This window comes from Aspergillus brasiliensis, assembly GCF_001889945.1.
Source record: "Aspergillus brasiliensis CBS 101740 unplaced genomic scaffold ASPBRscaffold_1, whole genome shotgun sequence".
NCBI classification, from domain to species: Eukaryota; Fungi; Ascomycota; class Eurotiomycetes; order Eurotiales; family Aspergillaceae; genus Aspergillus; species Aspergillus brasiliensis.
The window spans coordinates 2,941,093-2,960,644 of record NW_027137442.1 but is presented as its reverse complement, the minus strand read 5'-3'; the positions used below and the strand labels follow the sequence as shown (position 1 = coordinate 2,960,644).

At 52.2% G+C, this 19,552-nt stretch overlaps 6 protein-coding genes and 1 non-coding gene across 7 annotated transcripts; 3 read left to right on the top strand and 4 right to left on the bottom strand.

The window, feature by feature from the left end:
• Positions 1–467: 467 nt before the first annotated feature.
• ASPBRDRAFT_191107 (translation termination factor GTPase eRF3) lies at positions 468–2,694 on the top strand (the record flags this gene model as incomplete). Its single annotated transcript, XM_067620321.1, has 2 exons — positions 468–2,561; positions 2,620–2,694. 2 exons carry the CDS (start codon positions 468–470, stop codon positions 2,692–2,694), a joined length of 2,169 nt encoding a protein of 722 aa, XP_067485080.1.
• A 263-nt stretch (positions 2,695–2,957) lies between these two features.
• Positions 2,958–3,733, bottom strand: ASPBRDRAFT_113429 (uncharacterized protein; the record flags this gene model as incomplete). The annotated part of the gene is made up of 2 exons (XM_067616740.1): positions 2,958–3,069; positions 3,174–3,733. The coding sequence occupies 2 exons, from the start codon at positions 3,731–3,733 to the stop codon at positions 2,958–2,960; spliced, it is 672 nt and encodes a 223-aa protein (XP_067485079.1).
• A 556-nt stretch (positions 3,734–4,289) lies between these two features.
• Positions 4,290–4,361, bottom strand: ASPBRDRAFT_t10. Its single transcript has one exon. It is a non-coding gene; the product is annotated as a tRNA-Glu (tRNA).
• A 499-nt stretch (positions 4,362–4,860) lies between these two features.
• Positions 4,861–10,209, bottom strand: ASPBRDRAFT_167066 (uncharacterized protein). Its single transcript, XM_067619604.1, has 5 exons — positions 9,816–10,209; positions 9,485–9,755; positions 6,580–9,414; positions 5,880–6,533; positions 4,861–5,830 (listed from the first exon to the last, which is right to left on the bottom strand). Exons 1-5 carry the CDS (start codon positions 9,855–9,857, stop codon positions 5,193–5,195), a joined length of 4,440 nt encoding a protein of 1,479 aa, XP_067485078.1. The 5' UTR covers positions 9,858–10,209; the 3' UTR covers positions 4,861–5,192.
• Positions 10,210–10,420: 211 nt separating this feature from the next.
• ASPBRDRAFT_114095 (WD repeat NOL10/ENP2 family protein) lies at positions 10,421–12,677 on the top strand (the record flags this gene model as incomplete). The annotated part of the gene is made up of 2 exons (XM_067616791.1): positions 10,421–10,637; positions 10,699–12,677. The coding sequence occupies 2 exons, from the start codon at positions 10,421–10,423 to the stop codon at positions 12,675–12,677; spliced, it is 2,196 nt and encodes a 731-aa protein (XP_067485077.1).
• A 1,377-nt stretch (positions 12,678–14,054) lies between these two features.
• ASPBRDRAFT_25455 (putative autophagy protein Atg13) lies at positions 14,055–17,115 on the bottom strand (the record flags this gene model as incomplete). The annotated part of the gene is made up of 3 exons (XM_067622179.1): positions 14,055–16,607; positions 16,702–16,800; positions 16,879–17,115. 3 exons carry the CDS (start codon positions 17,113–17,115, stop codon positions 14,055–14,057), a joined length of 2,889 nt encoding a protein of 962 aa, XP_067485076.1.
• Positions 17,116–17,207: 92 nt separating this feature from the next.
• Positions 17,208–18,794, top strand: ASPBRDRAFT_50661 (uncharacterized protein; the record flags this gene model as incomplete). The annotated part of the gene is made up of 7 exons (XM_067626583.1): positions 17,208–17,319; positions 17,376–17,538; positions 17,643–17,843; positions 17,943–17,991; positions 18,023–18,097; positions 18,203–18,307; positions 18,696–18,794. 7 exons carry the CDS (start codon positions 17,208–17,210, stop codon positions 18,792–18,794), a joined length of 804 nt encoding a protein of 267 aa, XP_067485075.1.
• Between the last annotated feature and the right edge of the window lie 758 nt (positions 18,795–19,552).

Genomic DNA, 19,552 nt, shown 5'->3' with positions numbered 1-19,552 from the left:
AACGAAGATCCCAACATATAGATAAAAAGAGCGTGCTCGTACAGACCTTCCACACCTCTCCCAATCACAATTCGTTCGAAATCAGCGAGGTCATTGTTGGTGTCATTCTTCGCAACGGAGAGGGACAGCACGAGACAAACAATGCAAAAACACAACACGTGCTGGTCTTGACGCGCTTGACGCCACAGCCGCGGGGGCGGGGAGGCGCAGCTGAGTCAGCGGGTGCAAAATCAACTCAAACTCAAAGGCGGAAACCGAGAAAAGTGAGCCTCCGCAAAAGAAAAACGCCCCTCACTTGCCGCTGTGTTGCTCTCTGCCTTTCATTGTTCGCTTCCTCATCTTCTTCCTCCCCCCACACCTTCCTCCTCTTCTTCTTCTTTCTTTAGACCGGTCCCTTTTCTATATACCGGGACTTTGCTTGGTGTTTGTCTTGTTGTCGTTCTCTTAGCGTCTTCTCCACATACACCATGGCCGATCAGACCCCCGATTCCTGGGAGGATGAGCTCTCCAGACAGACTGAGGGCGTCCGTCTGAACCCCAGTGCACAAGGCCGTCCTCAGCCTCAGGCTCCTTCTTTCCATCCTGGTGCTGCCACTTTCACCCCCGGTGCTGCTTCCTTCGTTCCTGGACAAGCTTACCAGTCCTACGGCGGCGGTTTCCCGCAGTATGGCCAGTACGGCCAGCAGGCTTACGGTGGTGGATACCCTTATGACCAGCAGCAGCAGGCCTATCCTCAATACGGTGCCTACGCTCAGCAACCTGGTGGCTTCAACAACAACCAGATCTACAACCAGCAGTACGGTGGTTACCAGCAGCAGCAGCAGCCCCGTCAAGCAGCAGCCCCCGCTGCCGCCCAGCCCGCCGCATCCAACAACGCTGCTCCCCCCAAGGCCAAGGTCCTCTCTATTGGCGGCGCCAGCAACTCCCCCGCCGCTCCCAAGACCAAGGTTCTTTCCATCGGTACTCCTTCCCCCGCTCCCACCTCGAGCACGCCTTCTTCGACCTCGGGTGCGGCTACACCTGGAGATACCAAGGGTGCTGCCGCTGTTGAGGCGGCCGCTAAGGTGACTGCTTCCAAGGCTATTGAGAAGACTGAGAAGAAGGCCGACTCGAAGGCTGCCGCCAGCGGCAAGTCGTCTCCTACTCCCTCGGGTCGCTCCAGCCCTGGAAGATCGAGTCCGGCTCGCGGCGAGGCTGCCAAGGCCGCTCGCCACGCCGACGCTGTCGCCATGGAGCAACAAGCCGATGTCGATGAGGCTACTTTGAAGGAAATCTATGGTGAGAAGAAGGAGCACGTCAACATTGTCTTCATCGGTCACGTCGATGCCGGAAAGTCTACCCTGGGTGGATCTATCCTGTACACCACCGGTATGGTGGACGAGCGTACCTTGGAGAAGTACAAGAGAGACGCCAAGGAGGCTGGTCGTGAGACTTGGTACCTCTCTTGGGCCCTGGATCTGACCAACGAGGAACGTGCCAAGGGTAAGACTGTTGAGGTTGGTCGTGCTCACTTCCAGCTTCCCGTCAAGGCTGCCGACGGCAGCACCATCACCAGACATTTCTCCATCCTGGATGCTCCTGGTCACAAGTCTTACGTTCACCACATGATCGGTGGTGCTTCCCAGGCCGATGTTGGTGTCCTTGTCATCTCCGCGCGTAAGGGTGAATATGAAACCGGTTTCGAAAAGGGTGGTCAGACTCGTGAGCACGCCCTGCTTGCCAGAAACACCGGTGTGAAGACCCTGATCGTCGCTGTCAACAAGATGGACGATCCTACCGTTGAGTGGAGCAAGGCTCGCTTTGACGAATGTACCGTCAAGGTGTCCAAGTTCTTGGAGAACCTCGGTTACAAGAAGAGCGATCTCTTCTTCATGCCCATCTCTGCCCAGAGGACCACGGGTATCAAGGACCGCGTCCCCACGGACCTTGCTCCCTGGTATGGCGGTCCCTCCCTCTTGGAGTACCTGTCCGACATGAAGGTGCCCGAGCGTAAGATCAACGCGCCTTTCATGATGCCCGTCAGTTCCAAGTACCGTGACATGGGTACCGTGGTCGAGGGTCGCATCGAGTCTGGTGTGCTGAAGAAGAACGGCAGCTGCATCATGATGCCCAACCGCACCAAGGTCGAAATCGCCGCTCTCTACGGTGAGACTGAGGACGAAATCCCCACCGCTACCTGCGGTGACCAGGTCCGCCTTCGTCTCCGTGGTGTGGAAGAGGAGGATATCCTGCCCGGATTCGTGCTCTGCTCTCCCAAGCGTCTGGTGAACTGTGTCAAGACTTTCGAGGCCAAGATCAGAATCCTTGACCTGAAGAGCATTCTCACGGCTGGTTACAACTGCGTGATGCACGTGCACTCTGCTGTCGAAGAGGTCACTGTTGCGGCACTTCTGCACAAGTGCGAGCCCGGCACTGGACGTCGCAGCAAGCGTCCCCCTCCTTTCGCTAGCAAGGGTCAGACCATCATTGCTCGTATCGAGGTGACGAGCACTTCTGGTGCCGTTTGTGTCGAGCGCTTCGAAGACTACAACCAGATGGGTCGGTTCACTCTGCGTGATCAGGTAAGCAATCATTAGCCAAGTGCCACTTACAGAACATTGCTAACATTGACAAAATCAGGGTCAAACCGTTGCCATTGGTATGATTACCAAGCTCATCTCTGCCGAAGAGGCGGCGCAGGCGGCGCAGGCGTAAAGTGTGAATGTCTTTTCATTATAAATAGCAATCCCTACGGTAGTCGACGGCGAGAGCGAGACCACGTTTGAGCTACGACTATCGGCCGGGAGGAATGGGTGGGAAAAGGCTCGGTGATGATATCCCAATAGCAGCCTGGTTTGGTTGTTGCTGATGATGATGAATCTTGATGTTCCGTTTTCTTTTTTTTTGTTCCTTTCCTATAGATTCTTACAATTCCTTTGCTTTGCTGGTTTCGCAATAAAACTTTCATTGCTGTCATCTCATGCTTCTACTACTTTTAGTGCTTGGATAGTCAAGAGCATGCACTGCAAATATAAATCACACAGCTGTAGCATAGACACACGGCCAGAATATATGAACAAGGCGTCTAATCTATGGGGAATCAACCAGCACCGGCACCACAAACAACTTTTAACAGTAACAGAACCCAACAATCTCATTAGGGAAGACAAAATGGAAAAGAAGAAAGAGATCACCTCCTCTTCTTCGAAACAACAGTCGTAAACCCATCCTCATCCACCTCCGGCTCGACCTTCTCCTTGGGCGCCCTCACCAACGCCGGCGGCGCATCGTCCATCTCCATATCCCCATCCTCATCCTCACTATCATCCTCACTATCATCATCATCATCCTGATCCTCCCCCCTCTTGAACCCCGCAATCGACGAAGAAGAACCCTTCTTACTCTGCCACTTCTCCCACATCTCCTGAATCGCCCCGAACTCTCCCTTCTCTACCTGCCCCTTCAGCTCCATAATCTCCACGGCAACCATGCCCGCACTCTCATCATCCACCACCACATCGAACTCATCATTCATCACTTGAATCAACACGTCCTCGAGATCCTCGGCGTCGGTTTCCGGCCGCTCCTGCAACATCTCGGAGATGGCGCCGCAGAGCCAGTCGCGCTTGTCGGACGAGGTTGGTCCGCCCCAGTTCGATTGCACGGCTAGGGTGAGCGCCGGCCAGTTGTTGATCGCGAGGGTTATGCCCAGGTCGAGATATTGGGTTGCTGTTTGAGGTTGTTGGGTGGTCATTTTGGTGGGTGTGGGATTTGGTTTGGTTGTAGATTGGTGATGGGTGTGGATGGCGGGGTCGGAAGTGGGTTGGTTGTTAATGTTGTAGTTGTAGTTGTGGTTTTTTTTCCTTGGGTTGGTAGGAGGAATTGGTGAAACGTATGGTTGAGAGCTTCTTTGGGAGGCGTTCCTCGTGGGGTATATGTGTAGAAAAATGTAAGATTGTATGCTGGAGAGGAGAGAGAATGTTGGTGCTGCTGGTCTGGGCCTGAAATTTTTTTTGATATTGATTGGGACTACAAACTTGGGTGGTTATCGGGAAGTTGATTAGATAGATAAGAGGTCATGTGATTGGATGGTATATTGGGGGGGTTTTGGGATTGGATTGCAAGGTACTTGGTTTGTTGGGGACCTTCGAGATTGTCTACGTGGTTTGGAGAATTGAATGGAGATGTTTGGGGGGGTCGTTGACTCAAGTTACATTAATTGAGTTGTTCAGAGCGTGCTTCTGTTGATATGAGGGGCGGTAGATGGGTAGATTGATGGAAGGGAAAAAAAGTAAAAAGAAATGATTAAGCTCCGATAGGGGGAATCGAACCCCCGGCTGCCGTGTGAGAGACGGCGATGTTAGCCACTACACCATATCGGATTCTTGTTGAAAAGTCAACCTATATTTGATCTTATATTCCAGTGACAAGTGTAGCGTACGACACTGAACGAACTTTTGTATGAAACAACAATCATATATACATATTTTGTTGGTGATAACATAAGTGAAGATAGCAGCTTAACACTCTAGTACATCATACGTTATTTTCTTCGTGCACGAACCGCAAGCAATGAATCAAGTGTATGACTACTCTCACATGAAGCCATTCATGTACGCAGCGGAGTGTCATTCTTGCAGCCTAGTAGTGTCGCACATATGGGCCTGATGGTAAGCTATCTAAATGTGTACGTGCTGAGGTTAAAAATCATACTGTACACTACTACGTATGACAGTGGCTTCAATTGGGAGAATGTGCAATCGCTATGATGCTGCTTGTGCTACTATTACTGTAGTACCTGTGCCACGTCGGCTTGGTCAATGATCGGAATATATATCCGTGCCGCCGAGGTGTTCGCAATGGATGAATGACTACCTACTACCGAACACTGCATCGCAGAACATTGAAGATGTCACCAGAAATATAGCGCATTGCTTGTGGTATTACATTGCTAGATATCGCCATCACAATAGAAAGATGCACGCCCCAGCCTCTATTCCAAATCCATACTCAACAATTCCACCCAGTCCAAATCCAAAACAAACCTGCACAGTGGTATAACCTATTCTGCCTGGAACAAACCAAACTATATACAAAAGTGAAGAGAAGTCGGGCAGAACACATGAAGCAAGAAGCCAGCCGTGCTCCCCTAAACGCCACATGATCGCTCGACCCGCAAACATGGTATAATGCCAACAACATAAGAAAAATGATCACAATGCATAGCTGAGAAGAGTTTGAGCTTTGATTGCCGTGGCCACATGCCACGGTAATGTGCCTTGTTGCACAGTACGCGTACCCCTGGCCCTGGCCAGAGTTGCCAGGTCGCGGTACATTCCCAGAATCTCCCGTAGAAGAGTATCGTATGAAGATGGGGATCGCCGTGCAAAGAGTATATTGACACTCATAGTATATAGCCCATCTCCATCAGTACAGCCCTTCCTGCGAAGAAGGTACCCGCTTGCCAGTGCAGGGCGATACTCCGTCTGATGCAGAGAGCTGTTGAGACGATGGGATAATACTACCCCCCATGTCTCATCGTAGATATCTGTAAGGAGGGACTCGGATTCAATCTCGGGCAGCGCGTCCGTGGGCGTGGAGGCATTTGCGGGTGCACCCCAGCCACCCGGCGGTGTGGGCGCGTTACCAAATTGGTCCGGAGAAGGGACACCGCCCCCGAGATTCGGTGTAGCAACAGGTGTAGAAGAAGGCTGCTGATTGAACATGCTCAAGGGAATGGGAAGAAAAGGCGGCTCGAGATGCAGGTCAGGAGGAGTATTAGCGCCGAGGATCACCAAATCCAGTGTCGTGGACCTGGCCTTGCCGTACTGATCGGCAAAATTCGACCACGCTTTTTATCTATCAGCCTTGTACCAGGGAAAAATGGGGCGTGCACTTACTGTCAACCTCCTCCTGGTCCACAGGGTCAGTGCTGACAATGATGACCCTCCATCGTGCCTGAATTGTATCCATGATATCCCTTGTTGCCTTCCATATTTCACCCCTCACCTCTGGGAGAGGTCGAGCTGTAACGGAGTTACGATAGCGAAGACAGTAAGACATATTCCGCTGAAGTGCCCCAAAATTATCAGACCAAGCCACACTTAGCCAACGTTGATCCAGACTTCGGGAACAGGCTACATGAAGATGCTTGCCTTCCTGCAACGGCGACGACCCCTCCGATGATAGTTTGAAGCCAATCGACTTAGGAATAGGCTCCGCAAGGAGCACCGGCGGTGCACAATTCACCGGGCCCATCTGAGATGATTTGGGCGGACATCGGCTGTACACTTCAAGGGCCAAGTTTAGATATTCGGCCTGGGGAGGAACAACGAGAGACTCAGCCGAGGTGACAAAATCCATGGGGATTATCTGGAGAACAAGCTCATTTAGCTGTCGTGCCTGTTGCTTGTCGGCGTCCGCGATGTATTGCTGGAAGAGAGACCAGAATGCAGCACAGATGTCCACCAATGCTGCGGCGTGAGTAAAAGGATTCACTATGTAAACCACGATGTTGCTATCCTTGCTTGGTGGTGTATTCAGAAAAGCAGACCCTATCTCAGTTAGTAAACAATTTGAACACCGTCGGATCTGGCTTACCAAGTACTCCGCAAATGGTTTTGAGTGACTGTATGACCTCGGAGTAACGTGAGTCTGCTGATGGACTGATGTTCCAGGAGCCTAGTCCACGGTCGAAGACATTGGAACTTTCGCCTCGACAATGCTCGCCAAGATTGCAGCCTGCGTAAACCAGCCCAAGCCGCTCCAAGAATGTGTCGGCTGCTCCAGCAGCAAAGTGAGGATGAATACAATAGGCGAGAATGTCCTTCTGCCCATGCGCAGGCTCCAGCCCGAAAGTCTCCCAAAAGGAGATTGCCGGTGGTAGTGTCTCCAGGAAGTCCTTCCCTCGGCGCACGCGTAAGTGCGGTGGAGGTATTTTCGCTATGGTGCCCTTTCCAGTCTCTCTACGCTGAGAGGACTGACGCGGGTTGGCACCGTTGGATGACGAAGGCGAAGGTGCATTGGAATCTTGCAGCGAGACAAAACTGTTTAGGTCCAGTCGCTCGATTCCACCCACGAAAGCTGTATCACCCTGGAAAGACTCGGGAGAGCACACCTCATCGGCATAGTCAAGCAGACCAAGGGTTCCATCTATCTTATGGTCCAGGGATGATTGTGTCACTTGGTCAACTAATAGCTGAGCAACTTGGACCTGTATGTCCTTGCGGATAAGCACTGGCGAGACCTGGTTCTGTGCCAGGGAGAAATAGCCCGCCATTGACCAGTCAGAGAAGGTAGAAAGAAAATTTCCTAGAAAAACCGAGTCTTCTGGCCTCTGGGCCGAAGTTTCTTGGTCAGCCCGGACATTTGCCTTGTCCTGGGACAAAGCCAACGAAGTCCCCGAATTGGAGCGAGTACGTTTCCTTTTTCTAGTGGAAAATGTGGCAGGTGAGAGTCCACTTTCAGAGGCACTCTCATCACTGTCGACGCTTGCACTGCTGCTCATGTCCGAATCGGATGATGATTCTTGCATCTCGTCACTATACGGAGATCCGTAACTGTCTGGATCCTTTGATGTGCCGGTTTTCATCTTTCCACTGTGACGCGGAAGCCCGACGGTTGGGATATCGCTAGTGGCCGTGTCTGGTCCCTTGTTTCTCTCCATCCCACGAAAACCGAATCCAAACTTTCCATCTGCGCCGTATTTCTGGTCCCAGAGGGACATGTTCTGCTTAAAAGCAACCGCGTTGTAGTAACCCGGCCCCTGCCCTTTCTTTGCAGGTGGCAGACTCTCCGGTTGCGACTCCGGAAAAAGAATCTTCTTGACCTCCACAGGGCTCAACGGAGGGCTTATTGTCCGGGGCTTGTCCTCTTGAGGCGTGAATACAGGTGCCTTGGCCTCCTGAGGCGTCGTTTCGTGCTGCAGATTTGCTGTTTCAACCGCGGGACTCGGTTGAGCACTTGCGATATTCAAGGCTGGTGTCTGTTCAGGTGAGGTCTGAGCGTCCGCAGTCGGTTGCATTTCAGGTTCGTCCGTATCCATGAAGCCGGACAACGCTTGGGCTGGATCGGCCTGCTCACCAACACCTCCACGGTCGAAATCTGGGTCGTCGAAGAAGCTGAAATCCGCATCGGTGATTCCTTTAGCCCCGAAGTCTTTCTCATTGATGTCTCCGAATAGATCATCGTCGTCGTTCGTATCGTATAGGCCCGACCCGACCACAAGCCCTGCTGACGGGCCAAAGCTTATCACATCCGTTCCTACTCGCTCCTTACTGAGTTGACGGTGATGATTCTGACTGGCCTGCTGCAGGAAATTCGAATTCTGTTCAATTTCGTCCGCGAAGGTGTCGGAAATGGCCGTGGGATTTAATCCTGTTGCGGTGGCTCCATCAGGTGGCGTTGGGTATACAAGAGTAGCGGTTTGAAGGTCAGGGTACTGCGACGCTCGAGAAAGGCTTTCAATCCCTTCGGGTAAGTTCAGTAAATCGGGGGATGATGCTTCCTGATCCCTAGTCGGCTGTTCTGGATGGACAGACGGAGGCTTAGGGCTCGCCTCGGCAAAGCTAAGTTTCTCTGTTACACGCCATTTCTCTGCGAAATCTAAGGGGTCACCAGCAATAGATGAGACACCTTCTATTTCACCATACAACTCTGAAGATGCTGATTTCGTTCTCCTGAAGCAGTAAATAGCTGGCCAAAGGATCCGCTTTAGGGGAAGCATGGAGGCGCCTTCATCGTTCGGCCGCCATACTTCCCCCGCGAGTCTAGAGTAGAATGGCTCCCAAACTTCAACTTCAACCCAGGCTTCATCATCGATGCCATCCACAGGAAGACCAAAATTAGAAAGCCACCAGAGCACATTGACCTTCCACTGTTTGCGAGTTGCTGGGCTTGATTTCTCATTCCCTGAACCACCAACATTGGACGGATACGGGGACGCTGCATTCAGCCGAGACGGATTAGCGGCGACAAGTCTGGCAATCGACCCACTTGGAGATAGCCAGAGGTCAGTGCCCGGTGGGGTGTCGTGTATGCCCGCAGGATCATCGTCCGGCACGAGTAACCGCGTCAGACCAGCCTGCGATACAGTCTGTAGAGCTACTGTTAGCTTCCCGGCGGATGTCAGCTGGATCTGAAGCGTAGTCAAGGAAGGTGCCAAAACAAGGTCGTTTTTGGAAAAATGAGAGTTGTCGCAGCCATCTCTTTCAACAACGGTAAAGAGCGTACGTGAACCAAGTGGGATGGCGTTACGTTGTCGGACAAGTTGGAGGCTAACTGCCCCGCTGATGGCAGAAATGAATGATGCGTAAATGGTAGCGAAAGGTGTCATGGCATTCGGTCTCTGTGACCCCGCGGTACCCGGCGCATTTTGAGTTTCTGCAGACAGATTCTTGACTAATTCCGACGAAGAAACGTTGCCAGAAGAGGAGACTGTAACATATCGTCAGAAACCAGCGCTAATATATAGAGTTGGAAAGCTCATAAATGAGCGCATACACACCTTTCAGAGTAGCCGAGCCAATGGCGAGGCGACCTGAGTCGTCTCTGCCATCATTCGGAGATAGCGAGGAAAGACTTTCAAAGCCAGGAGTAGCAGAAAATACCCATAAACAAAGTCGTCTGGGATAGCTTGAAACCAAGCAGTTTCGGTCTCTCAGCTGGAGTTCCAGGTCCTTGAGACGGCTAAGATGCTTAAGAATGGCGTAGCCATTAGTTGGTGACTCGCCAGGATCGTCGGTGTAAATTCTCCAGTATATATGGGAGAATCCATCCTAAGACGTTATGTTAGAGGCGTTACTGGTATCTTTCCGTGGAGGGAATAAGGGACCTACAATGACGCGTATGTTGGTGATGGATCCTCCGGGAAAGTCCATGATTTAGTTGTAGTCCCCAAGGAGACACCGGCTGTTTTGTATTTCTAGCCAGGAAAGATAGTACAGTTGAAGGGGGATTCATTTCCAGCAAGACGCGCGAAAAAGATCATGTCTCAATAAGCCGCCCATAGTACTATTTGGAGACTTTAGGTAATGCAACAGGTGTCAGTAGATAGATAGGCTCCGAGATGCCATCGCTGTTTTGGGGGAGAAGGGGGGAAAAGCTCGCGGGTTTCAAGGAAATACCGGGAGAAATGGGGCGCATTTAAGTATCAAGCTAAGGGCGCCATAGTCCAAGTGATATACTCCAGGCTCCGATAAACGACCGAATGGCAGCAGGGCGAGGCGAGGCAGGCGAAGAACAGCAAGAAGATGCGATGCCATCGAGACCCAACGGAGGTTGCTTCGGCCCGCGAGAGCCAATCATGCGTGATCGACACCCGCAGCGTCACGTGGACCCAGCTATCGCTATCGGCGAACTTTTTTTCTAATCGCCTTTTTTTCCCTTTGGTTCAGCTTCTGCGCTTCAAGCTGGTATCTTGTTTTACCCTCAGCCCTTCGCCATGAAGCTCTCCAATCAGTCGGAGGTCCCTGTCTATACCATCTCCGGCTCCAACACTGCGCGCCCTCTGCCGGAGTGGCTTGCGCGTCGGAGAAAGCGCAGCTTGAAAAATGATCCGGAGTATGCGAACCGCATCGAACTACTCCAGGACTTCGAGTTCGAAGAAGCCAGTCAATGCGTCCGAGTCAGTGAAGATGGCGAATGGGTGATGAGTACAGGTGAGATTCTAGTGTAGAGTACAATCATGGTGTTCGTATTATTGACTGTTTTATCGCTCAGGAACATACAAGCCCCAGATTCATACACACTACCTGCCGCAACTCTCCCTCTCATGGGCTCGTCATACCGTGGCTCTCAACACGACTTTCCTTCTGTTGTCCTCCGATTACTCAAAATCTCTTCACCTGCAGTCCGACCGATCACTTGAATTCCACACCCCGCAAGGCTGCCACTACACTACGAGACTTCCCAGATACGGCCGTGACTTGGTATACGATCGGCAATCGACCGAAGCCTTGGTTCCCTCGGTCGGCGTAAACTCGGATGGCATGGGAGAGGTGTTCCGACTAAACCTGGAACTGGGTCGGTACATGCGCAGTTTCGAAGTTGATGTTGGCGGAGACGATTTCACTTCTAGCGGCGGTGGTACTTTACAGGGTGGTATCAACACTGGCGCGGTCAACACTGGTGCGATTGCTGAGGAAAGTCACAATCTTCTTGCGTTTGGTACTACATTAGGCACAGTCGAGCTTTGGGATCCCAGAGCAAAGGGCAGAGCAGGAATCTTGCTGCCACCCACGCAGTCTGGCCCTGATGAGCCCCGGCACGAGATCACCGCTTTGGAATTCCACCGTTCGGGCCTAACCCTCGGAACCGGTTCTTCGAATGGTCTCATTCACCTTTACGATCTCCGGTCCCCCGTACCGCTACTGAAGAAGGACCAGGGATACGGCTTCCCTATCCACACGTTGAAGTTCCTGCAGCCATCGACACACACCCGCGAACAGACCCTAGACCCGAAGATCATGTCCGCAGATAAGAAGATCATCAAGATCTGGGACCCCCGTGATGGAAAGCCCTGGACATCTGTTGAACCGGCCGTCGACATCAACTCGGTCGCATGGTGCAAGGATAGCGGTATGCTCCTGACTGCCAACGAAGGCCGCCAGCAGCATTCATTCTTCATCCCGCAACTGGGTCCCGCCCCCCGGTGGTGTTCGTTCCTGGACAACCTTGTTGAGGAGATGGCTGAAGATCCCAACGATCCTAACGCTTTCAGCAGCGGCCAGACCGGTGCCGTTTACGACAACTTCAAGTTCTTGACGGCTCCTCAGCTGAAGAACCTGAACCTGGACCATTTGATCGGCAGAACCAGCCTCTTACGCCCTTACATGCACGGTTACTTTGTGGCGCAGCAGCTGTACGAAGAGGCCCGTCTCATCACCAACCCGTACATCTGGGAGGAAGAGCGTGCCAAGCGTGTTAAGGAGAAGATCGACAAGGAACGTGAGAGCCGCATTCGCGGTAAGAAGAAGGCCGCCGTCAAGGTCAACAAGAAATTGGCCGAGAAGCTCCTCACCATGGAAGAGAAGAACGAGCGTCGCAGAGCCCAACGCGTCCTACAAAAGGGTGGAGATGACGACATGGTCGACGCTCCTGCTCCAGCAACAGCAGAAGCCGAAGCAGCAGCACCCACCGAAGAGCCCGGCAAGAACCTTCTGGGTGACAGCCGTTTCGCCAAACTGTTCGAGGACGAAGATTTCGCCATCGACGAGAACTCCCACGAATTCAGGCTCCTCAACCCCAGCACATCCGTCGAGCAGCCCAAGAGAAAAGAGCGTGGCCTCACCGCCGCTGAACAGGAAGAGATTGACGAAGTCCCAGGCTCCAGCTCTGACGACTCCGAGTCTGAAAGCGAGCCCGAAAGATTCACCAAGCCAGCAACCTCCGGCAAGATCTCCACTGCCTCCTACAAGCGCACTAATGGTCGCCAACCCCGTATGGAAGTCACTTCTTCGTCCGGCGTCGGCGCTACTCGCGATCGTTCGTTCGCTGCGCGCGCCCAGAACATGCAGTCTCGCCAGAAGCCGACCCGTCGCCGCGGTGTCGTCGGTGAGAGAGAAGTCACCTTCCAGCCTGCAGGAAAATCCCGGCAGCAGAACAACAGGGCTCCTGCTCCCGCTGCGCCCACTACCAACAACAGCTTCAGGGCTAAGGAGCGCCGAAGCGCCTCGGGCAACACTTTCCGGAAGATGTGATTTGGCGACAATCCGAGAATTCCTCGTGAGCCCTGACAGTTATACATAGTACTCCTCAGAGCTCTACTACCGCCGGCAGAAGACAGAGAAACAGTTTTCACACATAAAATGTCTGTCTTGTCTTGCTCTTCCCCATCCATCACCTCCTTATCACCTAAAATGGTCGGTTCCCTCCCGGAAAACACATTTGCACGCCCACCACCGACTTCAGTTCTCTGTTCCTCCTGGGCGATACTAGACTCATCTCATTGTCTATCTTTAACCACAATCAAAAGATACGACATGACATGCAGAGCCGGTGTTAGCAGGCCACTTGAAACCTGCTATCATCACCATTTGCATGTTATACCCGCCTCCTAGATAGAGGCTTCCGACGAATTTATCGGGATAAGTCGGGAAGAAATAACCATTCACACCACACTTCTAAGGAAAGCTGGCGAGTCCCTTAGAGCAGCATGTGATAAGCAGATACCCACAAGTTCAAAATAATCCTCCCTTGTACTGTATATAGATCCAAAATCGAAGGGAATGAGAGAGAGACCAAAAACAAAAGCTTCTTGCATTATTGGGAATAGATGAAAGGCGTTAGTCAGGTGCTACTTGAAAATTGTAATGGAGCTGGAATCTGGGATATAACAATATTGTTTTCTCCTCTTTTAGTAGGTTTTGGTAGCATGTCATAGATGTATTATTTCTTATGTCATGATAGATTGCGTTCCAATTCATCAATAGCTATCCACAATGAGCGCAAGCAAGCAAGCAACTTCAGGCCTTCTTCCCCTGGGCCCGGATGCCTCTGATTACAGATCAATCAATGATACTAACCAAAGACGAACAAAGATGACTGGTCATAATGGAGGAAGTATAAACCCAAACAGAGCGAGAAAGGAAGATGTCGGGGAAAAGAGAATGAGGGATAGATCAATACCCCATCTTCAAGGCGGAAAAACAATGAATACAACGGACCCCAAAAACACTATTCACGCCAGAATGCGGACGGCCGTTTAAAAAAATTTTGACACCAGAAATAAAACAATAAAACCTTGAGAACAGCCCCCCTATGCCATCCTCTATTCGCCTTTCCTGGTCGCACATGGTCGTATCGCTTGCAGATCAGTCTATAAAAGTAGATCACTGTGAGTAGGGAAAATGAAGGCATGGCCTCGTAGAAAGACAGCATCAGAAGAGTGAAGGAAGAGAGAAAGCAGAAGTATAAAAGTTACGAATACGCCCAAAGTGGCAGGGACTGACAGAGCCTTCGAGTGCAAAGACACATAAATGAGGCTGAAAACATGATAGAGGAGATGAGAAAATATGAGAAATATGATGTGGGGACTTCCACATATCCAAGGCCACACATGGAAGTTGGCGCCTCCATTAGAGTCGCCTACCAGGGTTGCCATGTCTGCCTTCTTCGAAGCTTCGCCGGGAGGCCCCGAAATCACTCATAGCAAACAACAGCGGCTCGTCCTCTTCAGCTTGTGATGGTGGAGGAATGTTTCGGCCTGAACTGGGTCGTCGCCCAGCTCCCCGACGATCTTCAGCAGTCGAGGTGCCGCTATTACTGCCACTTGCATTGCCATCACGATCATGATCGCGCTCAGCAAGATAAGAAGGAGCGCCGCGTGCAATGCTACCCGAGCCGGAGCTGAGAGAGTGTGGTCCACCGGATAGTCCTCGCCCCCGAGAGAGGCTGAAGCGCGGCTGGTAGACATGATGGTTCGACGGGGACGGTGCTGCGGTCGGTCCGGAGAGTGATGTCCGCTTGTGGGGGCTTGTTCCCTGGCTCGTTGAGCTCGACCTTTGGCTCGGATCCTCGCTGGCCAAGGGGGGATGTTGCTCCCTGCGCGTGGGATGGGTGTTTGGTTTAGCCCCCTCCAGGTCATGCTGTCTCTGTAGGGCGCTTAAGCTATTGTGGGATCTCTCCTCAGCCCCGAGACTTACGCTGCGTAGGTTGAAGGGGAATATCTCATCATCATCGGTCGCAACGGGTGGAGGGGGCGGAGCAGCTGAGCTGGGCCGGCGATAAGGCGAGAATGGCAGCGCTGGTGACGTAGGGATATCAATTGCATTTACCGTCGCGACTGACGGGCGATGAGGTATGGTCGGACCCTCTTCGACCGAGGAGGGTTGCTCGCGACGAGGATCCCTCTCGTTGCCATAGTCAACGATGCTGTTAGAACTTAGACGAGACGGAATGGCCGGAGTATGTGGAGTATGGGGTGAAATGGGTTTCCCCGGAGAAGAGGCGGTCGAAATGGAGGTACCAGCCACCATGGGTGGCACCCCTGAGAGTTGCTTGCTTGAAGAGGTCGAGGAGCGCTGCAAAAGCATGGACGATGACATTGACTCCGACAATTGTGCGTTCGAATCTCTCATTCGCTGAAACCGGGTCAACGCAGCCGAAGTAGCCGTCGTCCGGCGTGCAGTCACATCAGCAGAAGCCGAACCCGATGTTCTCAGAAGGTCTTTCCTCAAGTCTAGCATCTTCAGGAACTCCGTAATGTTCTCATCGTCTGCATGAATGGAGTCTGCACTTGTCCCCGTGGCTTCAGCGAGTAAGCCCGACCCAGGTTGAGGGTTGGAAGACGTGGCACTGGTCTTGCCACTCGAATTCTCGTCGTCTATTTTGTTGATGTTGCTCGAGGAAGGCCTCCCGCGTCGATGAGTGAAAGCACTACTGTACCTTGCGATTGGCGTAGGCCGAGGGGATGCCGAATTTGAAGAAGTGGCTGTGGTCTCAGAAGCCCCGGGCAAGGGTAAGGATTTGCGAGCGGAAGCTGCCATAGATGGCGGTGGCATGTTCTTCGACTCTGGTAATTGAGGGCGAGACATTGTCCCCGACCGGGGCGACATACCCAGTGGAGGATCAACAAGAGACGGCGACGCAGACAATGGCGGTGCTTTGAACGGAGGGAAAGAGATGGACGATCGTCTAGCAACGCCTGGGCTACCTTCATTCGCCAAAACGGCAGCACGGCCCAAAGGGCTTGCTTTCACAACTTCTACAGGCTTCCGGGAAGAGGAACTGGGAGGCGATGGAGATACGGCTCCTGATTCGCGGGCGGCGCGAAGAGCTGAAATTGGACTCGCACTGGTCGTAGGACCGACATGGTGGAACGTTGAAAGACTCCCATAAGCTCGACTTGGGTCAGGATCTTCAACAGTTCGTTTCTCGACAGGGGCTGATCCAACCCCGGAATTGGCGGCCTTGAGGTTGGATCCTCTGCTTGGGAGTGAAGGGCGAAAGACCTCATCATCGGCCCCCATGAATCGTGAACTTAGGAGAGCCTCCGAATCATCCACCCGAAACTCACAGCTTGTCCGGTAGGTCACTTGGATGGAAAGGTATCCAACCGGCGACTCCGTGGTTCCAAAGGTGTACGTATCGACCACCTTACTACTGCTGTCGAACAGCGGCGTAGTCAATCGATCCGGCCTGGAGTCCTCCGGATTGGGTTTCCCAACCAAGATACGATACCTGATCTGAAGCGCTGGGTGCGTGTGAAGCCTCCCGTTGCGCTTCGCGAGCTTCCAGGCGGGTAATAACTTGGAGTAGGTGAACAATGTTCTGAACGTCACAATACTCTGCTTATATATTTTTGGCAGATTAGAGCCAAGATCTGCCGGTAGTGCCTTGTTAGGCGTATTCCCCAGTTCCACCCTCCATCGCTCTAGAATAACATTCTCGGACCTGGACGATAGCGGCCCCTTGGCCTGTGCCTCTGAAGACCTAGAAAGAGATTCCAGAACGTCAAATCGCTTCCCTTGCTCATCCAAGGCAACGAGACTCTGGTTATTCGTCAGGTCTTTCGTATCTAGATACGTCTCAATGATCAACGGCGGAGGCGGTTGTTCGCTAACGTCGTTCGTCCGCCAAAATCGAAGCTGCTCTCGGAGAGCATCGATATCTTCTAAATCGATAGCGAACTGAGAAATGCAACATAGTAGTTAGCCGAGCATATAATTACTAGGCACAATTGATGGGAAGCAGAGGTTCAGCGTATGTGGGGACGTAACATACCCATCGATTGACTTTGGGATTTATTTTTGGTGTATCGTCTGATCGAGAGAAGTCGATCCGGGAGGCCAGTATTACTAGAGCAGCTTTTGTGTGGTAATTCTAAACGCAAAAGACAATTAATCAAAGGGTCCTTCGTAAGGAAAGATAAGGGAACTAAAAGCCGGATCCAAGCCATACCGATATGAGCTGATTGAGCTTCGATATTGCTTCTTTCGCTGGGCGTGAACTAGATGTCTGTCCAGACGACCTAGCCTCAGTCTCTATGCCTAATCCCCGTGTAAGTTGTACCCTGGGGTCGAAAGCTGGAGAGCTGGGGCGGAGATCTTGATCTCTGCGATCATCGGAGCGGTTTGCGCCCGGCCTGGATGTGGAGGGAGGCGCCGCAGGCGCCGGAGAACGGGGGTGTTGATGCATGATGAAGACTGCGGACAATCTAGAGAAATGGAAATGAGTCGTAACTGAGCCGTCTTCAAGCGGGCACAGCGTCTAGAACGACCGCTGCGTGTATGTCTGTGGATCAAGGAAACGGGGAGGTGACGGTCCCACTATGGAAGGCCATGCTAACAAGCCCAACAGCCCGATTTAAGGTCGACAAAGGGAGAAAGATGAGGGAGGAAGGTGGGAGGGAAAGGCTGAGCGCTAAGTAACAGGCACTGATTGAGATAAAACGAGAGACGCCGATATCATCGTTTGCTGTGCTCAGGCAACAACAAGAGGTTGGAGCATTTGGAGCATGCGGTCTAGACAACCTTGGGAGCTTCTCCGCACTGACGACTTAGGCGGATCCAGGCGTCCGGGGGTGCACGGCGTTCTCACCGTAATGGGGAGAACCAAGGGGTTTTAAGAACGCATGATGAGGACTACAAGAGAGGGGAGAAGAGGAGATGGTGAATAAGGGGGGAAGAATAGTTGTAGTAGGAGAGTAGGATCCACAAGAAGAGGAGGATGAAACGTAGGAAGAGGAAGAATGGAGAGGAAAAGAGAGAAGAGAGTGGAAGAGGCAGAGCAGAGCGTTATGGTAATGAAAGTCAGTCTGTTCAGTCAAGCGTACGGGCGCAGAGGGTCTGTGACGCACACCCGGTGACTCGGTGGTTTGAAAGGAAGCAGGTCAAGTGCGAGCGGTCAGTCAGTCAGGCTGACGGGTGCCACAGCAGGTCCCCCAAAGCAAATAGCCCATGCGATCTGGGACAATACAATGGCTACGAAGGTCAGTCAGTAAGGGAGCTTTCCACTTGATCGAGAGAATGCTCTTGCTGTAATTTTGGACGAACCAAGATTCTGGCGCAGGACGTTAACGCTGAAGCCGCGCCGCCAGTTGCAGTTGCAGCTGGAGATTAAAACGGGCGATTGGAAGGCGGTCAAGCCGCAAGCTGCGGCTGCAGTTCTGTATGAACCAGTATGAACCAGGTACGGCCGGTTTAGTGTCGGCGTCACAGAACGGTATGGCCGGGAGATAAGGAAAGTCTGATCAAGCGGTGATAGCATGAAGTCAGTCTGATAGGCGTGGCTGGCTGCCAACTGGCACGGGGGCCTGCCAGGCATTCGTAATTACCCCGTTAGATGTGTGGTATCTTACCCGATTTCGAAAAGAAAAGGGAGCTCACTTGTCATTTGGAAGTTTGGAACGATACGGAGTACTACTACTAAATTCAAACTATCCCTGAAGGAGGTTAGTCCCCCAAAGTTACCGCTTGCGCCTGGGCGATCAATCAACTTGCATGATAATCCCTATCCATGACAACATTCCATGCTTTCTAACTTTAGCCATCCCAGTCCTTCCTGTGGTGCTCTCGAAACCTTCCACACAGCAAATGTCTTGCTTCTGAGCCGCTGTTTTGTCTGTGGACGGCATTTTTTGAAAGCCAAACACGCTTCAGAGCCACCTCACTGACAGTGAGCTTGGGGATGTCTGCGACGCAGACCGAAATGGGGGTGGATCGCAGAGCGCAGACAGCCCCCGAGCACCGAGAGCATGGACCACAACTACCCCCAAGTGTCCTGGGACTGGCTGCCTCACCTGCAACGGCCTGCAGGTTAGGTGGAGAGCAGACGCCAGTTGCCCGGTCTACAAGGCACTGTACCTTAGCGTGTAGCTACATCTTTCAGCTGGAGCCAATGCAATCTATCCTACTGTACAACACACTGCCGGCATGATGCACCGGAACTGCGAGGTTTGCAGCCTAGGCGGCTGGCTAAGACCCCTTAGACAACCTAGACTCTTAAGTCATCGTAGACCCCGAATCGGGGAAAAATTGATAGGTGATGCATCATCCCCAGGAAAAGCGTGGAACTCTACCGGGGGTAAATGAATATGAATAAATTTGGAAAGAAAGGAATCAAGCAAGCCAATGGGAATCTGCTCTGGCGCATGTCCGAGGAGACTTGGATGTGGTTGTTTGGAGCCAGTTGGTGGTACAGCTGTATGCGCTAACCCAGATCACGATAATAAAGCCCGGACACTTCATCCTTCGTACCTTTATCTGTCTGGATTGATCTCTCGATGGGATTGTAGCCTTGTGGCCGATTGTTGCCTACATGGTAGATAGAACCTCTGTGAAGACCCGTGATTCTTTGAAACTACTACAGGCAGCCACAGGCACACCTACTACTGTGCCAGCTTACACACCGCCTTCTTGTCCAAGGAGATATGGCTTGGAGTACGTAGCTTCCTTTATGCCTCAGGCACAAAGGGTCTACTGATGAAGGAATCTTTTGAAAAGGGCTTGGGAGATGCAGTATCACCTCATAGAATACTACAATGTATCTGCTATAATACTTGATAACGGAGTATACAAACTTCCTAGTTCGCCACCTACTGTAAGACCTATAACTTCCTACTCTGTCACAAAGA